At 39.1% G+C, this 17,284-nt stretch overlaps 1 protein-coding gene across 1 annotated transcript in view; it reads left to right on the top strand.

Moving 5' to 3' along the window:
- RAD9B (RAD9 checkpoint clamp component B) overlaps positions 1 to 17,284 on the top strand; it is a 38,098-nt gene that overhangs the window by 18,679 nt on the left and 2,135 nt on the right. The window contains exons 8-10 of the mRNA XM_032431334.1: positions 49 to 113; positions 662 to 784; positions 3,389 to 3,638. Coding sequence (XP_032287225.1) covers positions 49 to 113; positions 662 to 784; positions 3,389 to 3,638 — 438 coding nt within the window. The remainder of the gene's footprint in view (positions 1 to 48; positions 114 to 661; positions 785 to 3,388; positions 3,639 to 17,284) is intronic.

Genomic DNA, 17,284 nt, shown 5'->3' with positions numbered 1-17,284 from the left:
TAAAATAAAATAAAGACTTCAACTATTTTTCTTCTTTTTCTCTTTCAGGGAATACTGACATTTTCAGAAGCCACACATGCTCCTATAGCCATTCATTTTGATTTTCCTGGGAAGTAAGTCCTTGGGAAATTTCCTCCCTCCCTCCCTCCCTCCTCCCTCCCTTCTTTCCTTCCTTCCTTTCTTCCTTTTGTTATATATCAATAATAAAACCCTTTGGATCACTTTGAAATTAATTCACACCTCAAGAATTCCTTAACTTTACTAGCAACACTTACCAAACTAAAATTTGAAGGATGCCATACATGGCATTTTTAAATTGGTAATTGAAAAAGATCTATTCTGCAGAGTGAAAACATTTATAGACATGGTGAAATTAATTGCCTAATTAGAAAATTAAATTATACATGGCTTAAACAAGTCTAATTTCTATGAAACCATGATATTTCATATAGTATTTCAGAACTAAAATTTCAGAGACTGGGTTAGATGAGCTTTTTGAAATCAGATCTGATGATGTCGAAGGACCATGTTAATTTGTGAAAAGACAAATAGGACTTCTACTTTAACTGTTTCTTTTTACTTCTGAAGTGTCATTTTCTAATTTTCCTAATGTCCATCAGAAAACATGTATGATGCTTGCTCTGACTTTGCCTGTTTTTAGACCTATGGCTTTAAGTATCGATGATATATTATTGGAAGCTAACTTTATTTTGGCTACATTAGCTGATGAGCCAAGTAGAGCATCTTCTCCGCAATCACTGTGTCTTTCACAAAAACAAAAAAGGTAAGACCAATGTTTTAACATCTTTACTAGTTGGGAAAAAGCCATTGCAATCTTATTCTGAAATAATTCATTGGCATTCATTTAGGAAACAATCGAGGAGTAAAACATTAGATCAGAAATATTGACTGAATCAGGAAGAGCTACAGTAGGAGCTAACTAGTGAGAAATAGCACCAATCATGCACTAGACATTCATTTTTTCTCTTCTGATCAGAATTTAACCTGACTGTCTGATTTATCTTTGTTATTACCCAAACCTCATTTCCAGTTTCTTTTCACTGCCTAGAACTCTTCTTTCTCGGACATGGGGACAGCCTTTGTTTTTCTTTCTTTTTTTTCTTTTTTCTTAATAACATTTTTTTTTTTTTTTTTTTTTTTTTGGTGCAGGGTGCTTCACTGTAAAAGTTAACTTAAAGGTACTATGGGAAATTTGGAAAATAGAAAAAAGTACAAAGAAGATAAATTGCACCACCTGGAGATAGCCACTATTAACATTTGGCTCACTGTTTTTTATTGCAGACTTTTTATTTTGCATAAGATGTCTTAAAATAAGATCAGGATCATATAGGATATGCAGTTTTCTATCCTCTTTGTCCCCCACAAAATATATTGTGAACAGGTTCCAATATAACTGATTATGACTTGGAAATATGATTTTTAATGACTGTATAGAATTTTATCATGCAGATGTATAGTAATTTGACTTTTTTTCTAACTCCGGCCCTGTTACTATATCACAAGTTTGTCTCATGCACACTGGGTTGCTTTACTGAAGAATTTGAATCTGTATTTATTTAGAAATTTAGAAAATTTCTAAATAATCATATATGTAAATTTTAGCTTTCTTTTTAAAAAATTTTTTATTTAAATTCTAGTTAGTTAACATACAGTGCAATATTGGTTTCAGGAGTAGAATTTAGTGATTCATCACTTACATACAACACCCAGTGCTCATCATAACAAGTGCCCTTCTTAATGCCCATCACCCATCTAGCCCATTCTCCACACACCTCCTCCATCAACCCTCAGTTTGTTCTCTATCGTTAAGTCTCATGGTTTGGGCAGAAGACATGAACAGACATTTCTGCAAAGAAGATATCCAAATGGCCAACAGACACATGAAAAAGTGCTCAACATCACTCGGCATCAGGGAAATCCAAATCAAAACCACAATGAGATACCCCCTCACACCAGTCAGAATGGCTAAAATTAACAAGTCAGGAACGAGGATGTGGAGAAAGAGGAACCCTCCTACACTGTTGGTGGGAATGCAAACTGGTGCAGCCACTCTGGAAACCAGTATGGAGGTTCCTCAAAAAGTTGAAAATAGAGCTACACTACCACCCAGCAATTGCACTATTGGGTATTTACCCCAGAGATACAAATATAGTGATCCGAAGGGGCACCTGCACCTCAATGTTTATAGCAGCAATGTCCACAATAGCCAAACTATGGAAAGACCCAGATGTCCATCGACAGATGAATGGATAAAGAAGATGTGGTAAGGGGAGTGGGGGGATGGGTTAGCCCGGTGATAGGTATTAAGGAGGGCACGTATTGAATGGAGCCCTGGGTGTTATATGCAAACAATGAATCATGGAACACTACATCAAAAACTAATGATGTATGGTGACTAACATAACATAATAAAATTAAAAAAAAAAGATGGGAGGCTCGGTGATGGACATTGGGGAGGGTATGTGTTGTGATGAGTGCTGTGTGTTGTGTAAGACTGATGAATCACAGACCTGTACCTCTGAAACAAATAATACATTATATGTTAATAATAATAAAAAAGTCTCTTATGGTTTGTTTCCTTCTCTCTCTCTCTCCCTTTTATTCCTCTCCCTCCCATATGAGCTTCTGTTTTGTTTCTTGAATTCCACATAAGAGTGAAATCATCTGGCATTTGTCTTTCTTTGACTGACTTATTTTGCTTAGTATAATACGTAATACACCTTACTAGAGTGTCCACATTGTTGCAAATGGCAGGATTTCATTCTTTTTTTTTTTTAAGATTTTTAAAATTAATTTATTTGACAGAGAGAGACACAGCGAGAGAGGGAACACAAGCAGGGGGAGTGGGAGAGGGAGAAGCAGGCTTCCCGCTGAGCAGGGAGCCCGATGCGGGGCTGGATCCTAGGACCCTGGGATCATGACCTGAGCTGAAGGCAGCTGCTTAACGACTGAGCCATCCAGGCACCCCGGCAGGATTTCATTCTTTTTGATGGCTGAGTAATATTCCATTTATATATATATCACATCTTCTTTATCCATTCATCAGTCGATGGACATTTGGGCTCTTTTCATAGTTTGGCTATCGTTGATAATGCTGCTATAAACATAGGGGTGCATGTACACTTCAAATCTGTATTTTTGTATCCTTGAGTAAATACCTAGTAGGGCAATTACTGGATAGTAGGGTAGGTAGTTCTATTTTTAACTTTTTGAGGTAAATTTTAAACTTTCAAAAATCAGTTCTATGTTGTTTCAATATATTCTCTAAACTAGTGTTATCATTGTCATCCCATATTGCTTCATTAGTTATATAAAAATATACATTTGCAGGCTAACAGTTCATTCATTTAATCCCTTAATACCTCAGGTCCGATCTGATGTGTTCAACAAACAACAGTTCAAAGACTGGCAAAAATGCAACCAGCAAGGCCCCAGGATGTATCTTGAGAAAAGCAGCACCCAAAAGGCTTTATCCTAATGAGACTCAAACAGACATCCCTGCATTGGAAAACTGTGGCAGCCCTATAATGAAAAGAGTGAATGAAGACATTAGTGAAGTGCCAGAAAGCAGTGTCAGCGACACGGAGGAGGGGCCAGGGTCTTCATATCTAAGGAAGGTAAAGGGAAAACACTGAGACATGACAACGTCTCAGTCAAGATTTCTCATCATCTGTCTTCCTTTGCAGTCTCCCTGCCCAGGCCCACCCCAATGTCCTGAAAATAGTTTCCTTACTTTTTTTTTTTTTTAAAGATTTTATTTATTTATTTGACAGAGAGAGAGACAGCGAGAGCAGGAACACAAGCAGGGGGAGTGAGAGAGGGAGAAGCAGGCTTCCTGCCGAGCAGGGAGCCCGATGTGGGACTCGATCCCAGGACCCTGGGATCATGACCTGAGCCGAAGGCAGACGCTTAACGACTGAGCCACCCAGGCGCCCCGTTTCCTTACTTTTTGATAGGAGAGAGGTGAAACCAGTCTGACTTACAGACTGTCAGTACAAAAGAGTTTAAATTGCTCATTGAGCAACAAAATATATTCAAGTAGATATTTGGGTCTCTTGTATTAAAGAATAAATTATGATTGGGCGCCTGGGTGGCTCAGTTGGTTAAGCGACTGCCTTCGGCTCAGGTCATGATCCTGGAGTCCCTGGATCGAGTCCCGCATCGGGCTCCCTGCTCGGCAGGGAGTCTGCTTCTCCCTCTGACCCTCCCCCCCTCTCATGTGCTCTCTCTCATTCTCTCTCTCTCAAATAAATAAATAAAATCTTTAAAAAAAAAAAAAGAATAAATTATGATTGCTTACAGGATAATCTTTGAATATAAATAATATGCCAAAGGCATATAATTGACTTTCTAAGATAAGTGTCCTCATTTTATTTTTCAAATTGGGTTGGGAAATCCTTTACTTATTGTAGTACAAATTTAAATTTCATCCCAACAAGTATCACCAATTATTTCATAGTGGAGTCCCAGTTAATAACCTATTATATTACCAACATTTTACTAGCTGGATGATAAGCTTTACAGAATGCCATTGTGTTAAACCTCATGATATCTATTGAACTGAAGATAAATATGATTTATTAGAAACTGAAGTATCTCAAATAATAATTCCCAATTTAATATGTTTACATTAATGGTTTATTCAAGCTTATTTTACTATTGCTATTATTATTGGTTTAGAAATATGAGTTTCTTAACAAATTTGAAGGGAGAAATAGTATTTCTAAAAGTCACTATCTTACACTGTATAAAAGACTTTTAGGGCAGTAAAATTGGGTGGTAAACTCCATTTATTATTCAGTTTGATACTGTGTTTATTGAATACCTATTATATGCCTAGCAGTTACAGCAATTTTCTTTTGTATATTACTAACTTGGCCATAAGGTGAAAACTGAAATTTGGCTTTCATTATACAAAAGCATTTTCCCCTTCTGTTTTTTTGGTCACACATATTGTGCTTACTTTTTCAAAGGTAACAATACAAAAACATTTTCTGGCCACTTCACTTCCCTGAAATTCACTAAGATTGCCCATTTCCTCACTAGGGAAAGTGACATTTATAAAGAACTGTAAAGAACTGTAAGCTCCATGAGCACCATTACAGGACTCTTCTTCAAATTTCCCATCATGTCACTTATATTCTAAAAATAACCGCCACCCAGGTGCCCCAACACAGTCCTATTTTAAATGGTATTATTTGCTTTAATGTGGCAAACTCCTGCAAAACTGAAATTACAATATGATTGTTATTTAGACCCTTATCATCTTCCACCCAGACTACTGTGAGCCTTCCCATTGGCTTCCATGCCCCCATTCCCGTCCACTCTGGTTCTCCTCCAGGGTACCAGAAGATTTTGTCCAAACCTTACACTTACAGTGAAGTACAGAGGTTTAGAGCACTGGCTCCAGATTTAGAATTCCTAGGTTTACATCCCTGTTTGCCACTTACTGGTTGTGTGACTTGGTAAAGTTACTCCTCTTTTGCCTTGGTTTTATTATCAGTAAAAGGGGGATAATAATAGTACTACCCATTAAATAGAACTGTGGGAATTAATTGAACTAATATATGGAGCTGGCACATGGCTAATGCTCATTAAATGTTAGTTACTGTTATACATTACTCTCCTGTCTTCAAAACTCTTGGATCATTCCCTTTGTCCCATAGGATTACAACTAAACTCCTTGGAATGGCATTCAGGGACTGTCCCTGGGGTATTTATTATGCTCTTCACTAGGCCTCCCCCTTTCCTCCTTCCTGCTCCCATACAAAACATACTCTATGCCGGGAATGGCAGATAGGTTTCCTCTTTAGTAACACCACCAGTCATTTGGTTGGGCAAACTAAGTTGAGCATGACTAAAGCTGTATCTGTAGTTGATTGGCAGCATTTGCCATGTACACAGGAGGGCCATCACTTGTGAACCAGACTCAAGCTATAGCCATTATGGTGCTAGTAACATTCTGATAATAATATGGCCCATTACTGTTTGTTTGCTTGTTTGTTTTTAACTTTCCATTTTAAAATAATTTCGCTTTTAAAAAGTTGCAAAAATTGGGGCGCCTGGGCAGCTCAGTCGGTTAAGCACCTTCCTTCAGCTCAGGTCATGATCCCAGGGCCCTGGGATGAAGCCCTGTGTCAGGCTCTCTGCTCACTGGGGAGTCTGCTTCTCCCTAACCCTGCTTGTGCTCAGGAGTGAGCTCTCTCTCTCTCTCAAATAAATAAATAAGTTCTTAAAAAAAAGTTGCAAAAATAGTACAAAGAATTCCTACATACCCTTCTCCCCGACTTTCCAAATGTTAACATTTATGTGATAGTACAATTCTCATTTCACCAGAGAAAAATCAGAAAATACAAATAAGAGATTATCAGAGATGATCACTACAAACACTTCTATTATTACTGTTAGGGCTTTTTCTATGCATGTATATATACACATGCTTGCACACATGCACATTATATATATATTTTTAATTTATTTTTTAAGATTTTATTAATTTATTTGTCAGAGAGAGAGAAAGCACAACCAGGGGGAGCAGGAGATAGATGAAGAAGCAGGCCCCCTGCTGAGCAAGGAGCCCGATGCGGGACTCGATCCCAGGACTCTGGGATCATGACCTGAGCCGAAGGCAGATGCTTAACCGACTGAGCCACCCAGGTGTCCCATGAACATTATAGTTTTTAAAATTTTGAAATAAATTCAGACTCATTTGCGGAAGTAGTATAAAGAATTCCCATATACTGGTCACCCAGATTCCCTAAATATTAACAGCGTCTCCTTTAGTCTGGAACATTTTCTAAATCTTGTTTTATCTTTCTTTACCTTGACACTTTAGTACAATGTCCCTGTATTTGAATTTTTCTGATTTCTTCATGATTAAATTTCAGCTGTGCATTTTTAGTAAGAATGAAACAGAACAATGCTGTGTTCTTCTCACACATTTTATCTGGAAACCCATGATGGAGATTTGTCTTCTTGGTGATCCTAATTTTATCATATAGTTAAGGTTATCTGCCAGATTTCTCCACGGTAAAGTTACTGTTTTCTGTTAGTAATCGAAAGTGGCTTGGTGGGAGATACTTTGAAACTAAGTAAATATCCTGTTTCTCATCATACTTTTTGCCTACTAATTTTAGCATCCATTGATGCTTTTTTGTCTAAAATATTTATTACTGTGATGCTTGACAAATGGTAATTTTTCTATTATCAGATGAAATTCTGCTTTAATAACTTTCCTTCTCTCCATTTGTTATTCAATTATTTATGTGACAAAATACTTTTTTTTTTTTTTTTTTAAAGATTTTATTTATTTATTGGACAGAGAGAGACATAGTGAGAGCAGGAACACAAGCGGAGGGAGTGGTAGAGGGAGAAGCAGGCTTCCCGTGGAGCAGGGAGCCCGATGTGGGACTCGATCCCAGGACCCTGGGACCATGACCTGAGCTGAAGGCAGATGTTTAACAACTGAGCCACCCAGGTGCCCCGTGACAAAATACTCTTGAATATTAACTTTATTTTGGGGGTTATAATCCATTACTATCATTTATACTGGGAGCCTCTGTCTCTTTGGCATATCTCCAGCGTTTTTTGAGTACTTCCTTACTTTCTGGAAACTTAAAGTGTTCTAGGCTTACCTTGTATTTCCCAACTCCAACCCAAATGGAATCAGTCATTTCTCCCAAGAGTCCTGGTTCCTTTGATCGGAGATGGTAGACAGAAACAACTTCTGGGTGGTAGGTGTGCTCTTTTGTACTGGGATTTCCTTGCTTCTAGGCCCTCTCAGCAGACAAAGCTAGGAAACATATGCATTTATTGACACATACACACATATTGATCAATTTTTATATCTATTTGTATACATACATACTTATGTACCTTAAAACCCATGAATTCATACTGATACCTCCAGTTCCAGTCCAATACCACAGGGTTCATACTGGCCTCCCCCATTTATTTTTTTAATTATTTTTTAAAAAAGATTTTATTTATTTATTTGAGAGAGAGAACATGAGCAGGGGGGAGGGCCAGAGGGAGAGGGAGAAGCAGACTCCCTGCTGAGCAGGGAGCCCAAAACAGGGCTCTATCCCAGGACCGTGGGATCATGACCTGAGCCAAAGGCAGATGCTTCACTGACTGAGCCCCCTGGGCGCCCCTCCCCTGTTTCTTTAAAACTCCTTTGTCTGACAGTGAGAAACTTGGCTGTTGTTATCCACAACATGTTTACTTATTGTTCAATCTGAGAACACATAGTTTCAGAATTGCTAATCCATACCCCTGGAAAAAATGAATCTGCTAACAGAAGTACAATATTTGTGAATATTATTTTGTCTTCAGCTATTAAGTATATATTCAAAATACTGTTTCTCAGGGCACCTCATTGGTGCAGTCAGTTAAGCATCCAACTCTTGGTTTCAGCTTGGGTCATAATCTCATGGTCAGGAGATCGAGCCCCACACCAGGCTCCATTCTCAGCACAGAGTCTGCTTGAGATTCTCTCTCCCTCTGCCCCTCCTGCTGTGCACAGTCTCTCTCTGAAGTGAATAAATAAATCTTTAAAAAAAAGATACTGTTCGTCAAAGTTACTTAGGTTAGTTTTTTTTCCCTCATTCATATTTCAGTATGGTTATATTAATCATCTTTAATGCAGGTAGCTTTGTTTGCTCCCATTTTGGTTCTCCCCAAATCCTTGTTGATTTTGGTCTTTGAGTGTTGACCTATGAACAGCACTGGAAGTCAGAACTATAAAAGGGTGTATGCAGAGCAGTGTCACTCCTTCCCTTCTTTGCACCCTTTGTAGAGAATAAATCTCAGTTTTAATCATTTATGTTTCTTTTTTGCACAAATGAGCAGATACATACATATTTTCTTTTTCTATAAATACTATTTTCCACTTTGCTTTTTGCACCTAGCAGTATGTACTAGAAATCACTCCATATCACTTTATTTTTCCCCTCAATAACTGTGTAGTATTTCATGTGTGATATACCATAGTTAATTCAACCATTCTCTTATATGTGGGCATTTAGATCCCTCCCCCTTATGTTTTGCAATTACAAAGCTGCAGTGAATAACCTTTTACACATGTAAAGGTTTTCATATTGTCTGAAGTCTATCTTCAAGACAAATTCCTGAAAGTGTGTTGCTGGTTTAAAAGTGCATATGTAAAAAAGAAAAAAAAGTTCATCTGTAGTTTTGTTAGATGCTGCCACATTCTTCTCAGAAAGGTTGTACCAGTTTGCACTCCCTCCTGCAATAGAGGAGAGGGCCTATTTTCTGCAGCCTGCAAACAGCATGTATGTCATACTGATAGTTGAGAAATGGTACCTCGGTGTTGTTTTAATTAGCATTTCTCTAATTGTGAGGTTGAACATCTTTTCATGTGTTTAAAAACTTTTGTAATTTTGGGGTGCCTGGGTGGCTCAGTCGGTTGGACATCTGACTCTTTGTTTCAGCTCAGGTTTTGATCTCATGGCTTGTGTGACTGAGCACCAAGTTGAACTCCATACTCAGCAGGAGTCTGCCCCTTTGCCCTCTTGGGCGGGCTTTCTCTCTCAAATAAATATTTAAAAACTTTTATAATTTTTGTGGATTTATTATCTCTTCCCATTTTTCTATTTTTTTGTCCTTCAATTTTTAAGAGTTCTTTATATATATAAGGATATTAGCCATTTATTTATCTGTGATATATGGTGTAAATATTTTTTCTCAGTTTATCAGTTGTCAAATTTTTAAGGTTTTTTTCCATGCAAAAATTTTCTCATTTTATATAGTCAAACTTACCTACCTTTAAAAAAGAATCATCTTTGGATTTTGAGTCATTAATTAGAAAGAAAGCCCTTCCCCATGTGGAGGTTAAAAGAGAAACTCACCCATGTTTCCTTCTAGAACTTGTATGGTTTCATCTTTTTTTTTTTTTTTTTTTAGAGAGGGGGCACATGGGCGGTGGTGGTGGGGGATGAGGTTCCGGAGTGGGGGAGGGGCAGAGGAAGAGGGAGAACGAATCCCAAGCAGTTTCCCCGCCCACTGCAGAGCCCAACACAGGGCTCTGTCTCACAACCCTGAGATCATGACCTGAGCTGAAATCAAGATTTGGACGCTTAACCGACAGAGCCACCCAGGCGCCCCTGATTTCATCTTTTTAGATTTACACCTGAACTATTTGGAGTTTCTCGTCTTGTGTATGGTGTGAGGTAGGGGTTCAATTTTATCTTTTTCAAAATGGCTACCCAGCCATCCCAGAACCACTTCTTATAAGGTCTACCTTTGCCTTAGTGATTTGAGGTGCTCTCTTTGTCACATACTACATTTATGTATGTTTTGGGGTCTATTTCTAGACTTCCTTTTCTATTCTGCTGATCTGTTCATTTGTCAGAACCACATTTTTCATTACAGAGGCTTCAGAGTATGTCTGAATGTTCAGTAGTCAGTATCCCTTTGTAGATTTTGTCAGTTTTTCCTGGCTATTCCTGAATGTTGAACTTTAATATCAACTTATCTAGCTCCATAAAAGTCTGTTGTCATTTTTTTATTGGGATTTCCTTAAATTTCTGTTAACTTGGGGAAAACTGACATGTTTATCATGTTGAGTCATTCTGTCCCAAAACAGGCAATGTATTTCCACTTGTTGGTCTACTTTTATGTCTTTCAGGGGTGTTTTAAAATTTTCCTCATATAGGTTCGATGAATTTATTAAGTTTATTCATAAGTAATTAACCTTTTATGTTGCTATTGCAAATGGAGTTTCCTCTACCATTATATTCTCCAGCTGCCTATTGTATGTATATGAAGGCTATTGTTTTCTTGTGTTAATTTTTTTTTAAAGATTTTACTTATTTATTTGACAGAGAGAGGGAAAGCAAGCAGGAGGAGTGGGAGAGGGAGAAGCAGGCTTCCCACCAAGCAGGGAGCCCGATGCTCCCAGGACCCTGGGATCATGACCTGAGCCGAAGGCAGATGCTTAATGACTGAGACACCCAGGCGCCCCTCTTGTGTTAATTTTATATCCTATTAGCTTGCTGAATTATTTTGTTAACATTAGTTTTATCACTGATTCTCTCAGGTTTTACAGACATACTATCTATCATCTTTATAGTTTTACTTCCTCTTTAATGCCTTCAACTGATCTTTTTTGTTCAGCTGCATTAGCTTATAATCTCTAGTACAATGTTGAGTAGCAGTGGAGAGAGTGGACATCCTTGCTTAGTTCCTAATCTTGGTGGTAAGGTTTAGCACACACTTTTGTGTTCTACTTTTACTCATGCTATTGTTCCTACAGCCTGGGATGATAGTAATTCTTTCTTTTCCACCTTTCAAACTCCTACCCATCCTTCAAGGCCTGGCTCAAATGATACTTCTCATTTTGAAGTCTTCCCATTCTACTCAAAGCACTTGTGCATCATATTCACTGTCATTGTCACATAATAATTTAACATACATGTTAGTCTACTGGGTGACTGTGAGTTCATCAAGGACAAGCCTGAGTCTTACTCATCTCTGTATCCTAGTGCATAGCCAATGGTTGGCAAACTTTCAGTACTGGTTTGGGATAGCCTAGGGAAGTTTTTAAAATCCTTTCAAGTAGTATCACAAAATTCCAAAATGAAATCAATTTTAATTCACTGTATTTAAAATAATATATGGTAGTATATTGCTTTGGGCAAGGGGATTTTCAAAGTTGAATTATGACAGAGTATTACTATGTTGTAAACAATGACAGGTGTTCTTTTCCATTGTGGATTTTCAATAAGTTTAAACAAGAAGTTATACACAGTTCTTGGAGCACCAAAATGGGGAAAATATGTATATTATTAAAAAAAAAGAGGGGCGCCTGGGTGGCTCAGTCATTAAGCGTCTGCCTTCGGCTCAGGTCATGATCCCAGGGTCCTGGGATTGAGCCCCGCATCGGGCTCCCTGCTCCGCTGGAAGCCTGCTCTCCCTCTCCTACTCCCCCTGCTTGTGTTCCCTCTCTCACTGTGTCTCTCTCTGTCAAATAAATAAAATCTTAAAAAAAAAAAAAAAGATTTTAGGGCGCCTGGGTGGCTCAGTCGTTAAGCGTCTGCCTTCGACTCAGGTCATGGTCCCAGGGTCCTGCGATCGAGCCCTGCTTCGGGCTCCCTGCTCAGCAGGAAGCCTGCTTTTCCCTCTCCCACTCCCCCTGCTTGTGTTCCTGCTCTTGCTCTCTGTCAAATAAATAAATAAAATCTGTAAAAAATAATAAAAAAATAAAAATTAAAAAAAGATTTAATAATAACTTATCTTCTTACCCAGTTCATACTGGACTTGAGGTTAATTCCCAGTTTCATGGCTGTTCATAAGCATTTTCATTAGAAGACTGTTAGACACCAGGAAAGGGCTCGATCATTCAGCCATTCAAGATTTACAGGCTGAAGAGTAGGTGGGAACAGAGAGAGTAGCAAAGAGTATTTACCCTAATAGCAAATTCACAGCAATTTTCAAAAACCAAAGTAAATATAAGCTTTCTAGTCTACTACATAGCACCATAAACATTATGAAGAGCTATGTGCATATGATATTATATATTGAATGGACACAGGTGCTATCTCTAGGTCATTTCCAGCCTTAGGCTCTTGACCTTGGTCAAAACTAGATTCTTCAGAGGCAACTGAGAGTATGCCTCTAGTTAAAAAATCAAAGCCAGTCGTATTAATTTCCTATTACTGCTAGAACAAATAACCACAAATTTAGAGCCTTAAAACACCAGTTTATTGTCTTAAGGTTCTGGAGGTCATAAGTCCAAAATGGGTCTTACTGGGCTAAAATCTAGGTGTCGGCAGGGGTGTGTTCCTTTCTGGAGACTCTAGAAAGAAAACAATCTGTTTTCTTGCCGTTCCCAGTTTCTTGAGGTTACCTGCATTCTTTGGTTTGTGGTTCCCTCCCATCTTCAAAACCAGCAGTGGGGGCACCTGGGTGGCTGAGTCGGTTAAGCGTCTGCCTTTGGCTTAGGTCATGATTCCGGGGCCCTGGAATCGAGCCCTGCGTTGGGCTTCCTGCTCAGTGGGGAGCCTGCTTCTCCCTCTCCCTCTGCCCTTTTCCCCTGCTCATGCCCTCTCAAATAAATAAATAAATAAATAAATAAAATCTTTTAAAAAAAGTTTAATAAAATTATGAGATGTATTCATAAAATTAAAAAGAAAAACCCAGCAATGGCTGGTTGAGTCTTTTTCACATCACTTTACTATGACCTTTTTTCTTCCTCTCCCTCCTTCACATTTAAGGATCCTTGTAATTCCATTGGGCCCACCTGGATGGTCCAAGTCAGCTGATTAGCAACTTAAATTCCATCTACTATCTTTAATTTCCCTCTTCCACATGATGTAACATATTCACAGGTTCTTGGGCTTAAGATGTGTACACCTTTGGGGGGGCATTCTATCACAGCTAATTTGGGTGTTCCATCTGAAGCAAGAATTCCACAGCTGCTGTCAGACTGCCGCTATGCAGAGGGCATCTTCACCTTCTGATATGTGAGGATGAGCCAAGAACAAGGCTCATTCATTTATTCATTCATGCAACTATCATGCAATTCCCACAAGTATCTGTCAAGGGTCATGTGTCTTAGATGTAGGGAATACAATGGAGAGCAAATTATTTTGCTCTTGTTTACACAAGGAAGTTTCCTTTTTTTTTTTTTTTTAAGATTTTATCCATTTATTTGACAGAGAGAGACACAGCAAGAGAGGGAACGCAAGCAGGGGGAGAGGGAGAAGCAGGCTTCCCGCGGAGCAGGGAGCCTGACGCGGGGCTCAATCCCAGGACCCTGGGATCATGACCTGAGCCGAAGGCAGCCGCCCAACCAACTGAGCCACTCAGGCACCCCAACAAGAAAGATTCCTAAACTTGATTATAGACTAGGGGGGAGATACACATTAAATAGTCACACGACTAAATATATGCTAATTTAAAAAAACTGTGATAAGTTCAATTAAGGAAAAGTTCAGGATGCTTTGAGAGAACTTAAGATGTGACTGACCTAATCTAGGTCAGAAAGCCTTCTCCTTGAAACTGGTGTTTGGGTTAAGCTAGAAAGGTTAAAGTAGTGGAGCTGGGTGAATGTATGGCATGTGCAAAGGCCCTGTGATGGAGTGTGGTGGTTTTAAGGAAGTGAAGGCTGGCCGATGTGATCAGAGAGCAGATAGCCAAGGGGAAACAATGGCACAGGGTGAAGTTAGAGCAGTTGTTGCATACCAGATGCCTGAAGAGTCCTGGAAGCCATGTTTGTTCTCTGTAGTTAAGAGTCTGGTTTTTGTTTTTTGTTTTTTTGTCTTTACAGATTTTGAGAGAGAGAGAACAAGTGGGGCAGAGAGAAGCAGAGAGGGAGGGAGAAGCAGACTCCCCACTGAGCAGGGAGCCCAATGTTGGGACTTGATCCCAGGACCCTGGGATCATGACCTCAGCCAAAGGCAGATGCTTAACCAACTGAGCCACCCAGACACCCCGAGTCTGTTATTTGTTTCTCTCTCTCCCTTATTTTTCTCCTGTTTTGTTTCTTAAATTCCACATGAGTGAAATCATACGGTATTTGTCTTTCTCTGACTTAACTTCACTAAGCTTTATAGTCTCTAGATATCCATGTTGTTGCAAATAGCAAGATTGCATTCTTTGTTATGGCCGAATAATACTCCATTGTATATATACATACATCTTCTTTATCCATTTATCAATTGATGGACACTTGGGCTGCTTCTGTATTTTGGCTATTGTAAGTAATGCTGCTCTATATACACAGAGGTGCATGTATCCCTTTGAATTAGTGTTCTTATATTCTTTGGGTAAATACCAGTAATGCCATTGCTGGACCACAAGGTAGCTCTATTTTAACTTTTTGAGGAACCTCCATACTGTTTGCCACAGTGGCTGCACTAGTTTGCATTCCCACCAACAGTGCACAAGGGTTCCTTTTTCTCCACATCCTCAACAACACCTGTTGTTCTTTGTGTTGTTGATTTTAGCCATTCTGACAGCTGTGAGGTGATATTGTAGTTTTGATTTGCACTTCCCTGATGATAAGTGATGATGAACATCTTCATGTGTCTGTTGGCCACCAATTAGTCTTCTTTGGAGAAATGTCTGTTCATGTCTTCTGTCCATTTTTTAGAAGATTTTGAGAGAGAGAGAGCGCCCAGGCAGGGGAGAGGAGCAGAGGGAGAGGGACAAGCAGACTCTGTGCGGAGCCTGACATGGGGCTTGCTCTCACAACCCTGAGATCATGACCTGAGCTGAAATCAAGAGTTGGATGCTTACCCAACTGAGCCACCCAGGCACCCCTTTTGTCCATTTTTTAAATTGGATTGTTTTGTGGGTGTTGGGTTTTATAAGTTCTTCATATATTTTGGATACTAACCCTTTATTGGCTATGTCATTTGCAAATATCTTCTCCCATTCTGTAGGTTGCCTTTCAGTTTGTTGTTTCCTTTGCTGTGTAGCAGCTTTTTATTTTTATTTAGTCCCCATAGTTTATTTTTGCTTTTGTTTCCCTTGCCTCAGGAGACATATCTAGAAAGAAGTTGCTACAGCCAATGTGAAAGAAGTTACTGCCTGTGTTTTCTTCTAGGATTTTTCTGGTTTCAGGTCTCACATTTAGGTCTTTAATCCATTTTAAATCTATTTTTGTGTGCGGTGTAAAAAGTGGTCCAGTTTCATTCTTCTGCATGTTGTCCAGTTTTCCCAACTCCATTTGTTGAAGAGACATTCTTTTTCTCATTGGATATTCTTCTTTATTTTGTTAAAGATTGTTAAAGATTAGCTGATCATGTAATTGTGTATTTTCCACAATTCTGTTCCATTGATCTATGTGTCTATTTTTGTTCCATTGATCTATGTGTCTATTTTTGTGCCAGTACCATACTGTTCTGATTACTACAGCTTTGTAATATAACTTGAAGTCTGGAATTGTGATGCCTCCAGCCTTTGTTTTTCTTTTTCAAGATTGCTTTGGTTATTTGGGGTCTTTTGTGGTTCCAGACAAATTTTAGGATTGTTTTTGTAGTTCTGTAAAAATGCTGTTGGTATTTTGTTAGGGATTGCATTAAATGAGTAATTGCTTTGGGTAGTAAAGATATTTTAACAATATTTGTTCTTCCAATCCATGAGCATGTCTTTCTATTTCTTTGTGTCATCTTCAATTTCTTTCATCAGTTTTTTATAGTTTTCAGAGAACAGGTCTTTTACCTCTTTGGTTAGGTTTATTCCTAGGTATCTTATTATTTTGGGTGCACTGTACAGAGTAGAATTTTTAAAAAGATAACTGTAGAGCAGCCAAAGCAGCTACTGTGTGAAGAATGGGGTACAGTGAGGCAAGAATGGAAGCTCAGTTGTAGCATCTGAGATGGGAGTGATTCCTTAGAGTAGAGATGGAGGGACATGGCCAAAGATGACAACTAACTGAGGAGGTAAAAATAACAGGATTTGGTAATGGATTGGTTATGGAGGTTAAAGGAAAAAGAGGTTTCAGAAAGACTTAGGTTTGGAGAAACAGCTTCACTGCTCACTAAGATCACAGTCAGTTTTGGACATGTTAAGTTGCAGAAATCAAGTACGTAGTAGGCTATATGGGTTGAAGTTCAAATTCTAACTTTGAGCTCCCTGGCATATATAGGTGGTAATTTCAACCAAGGGTGTGAATGAAATCTCCTAGGGAGAGGGTACAGAGGAGGGCTGCCATCATAGAAAGCAGCGGTTCTTAACCTGGGGCAATTATGCTCCCCAGGGGACAATGAGCAACGTCTGGGGACATTTTTGGATGTTGCAGTTTGGGAAGGGGTGTGCTACTTGATGTCTAGTGGGTAGAGGCCAGGGATGCTGCTCAACCTCTGCTGCACAGCACAGTCCCTACAACAACGAATCATCAGACCCAAAATGTCAGTAGTGCTGGGATTGAGAAACCCTAATTCAAAGGGTGGGTAGAAGAGGACCAGCCAGCGGAAAGTCTAAAAGCAACCAGGAAGAGTGTGGCATGAGGAAGGTACGAGAAGAAAGTGAGTATCAAGTGGGATGAAGACTGAAAATGGTCATTGGCTTAAGGATGTGGTGATTTTTGGTGACCGTAAGAACAGTTTGTGGAGTGGTGGGGTCAGCAGCTTTTTCAAATAGGACTGAGGAATAAGAGAATGAGAAAATGGAGACAGTGAATGTAGACAGCTTGACAGCAGAGGTAAGGCAATAGTTGAGGGGGGGGTGGGGGGTGGGATGGGATAAGGCTATTTTGTATCTTATTTTTTTTTTAAGATTTTATTTATTTGACAGA

This window comes from Phoca vitulina, unplaced genomic scaffold (assembly GCF_004348235.1).
Source record: "Phoca vitulina isolate PV1807 unplaced genomic scaffold, GSC_HSeal_1.0 scaffold46, whole genome shotgun sequence".
NCBI lineage: Eukaryota > Metazoa > Chordata > Mammalia > Carnivora > Phocidae > Phoca > Phoca vitulina.
Note: the sequence above shows the minus strand (reverse complement) of the source record. Positions and strands in the feature narration are given on the sequence as shown.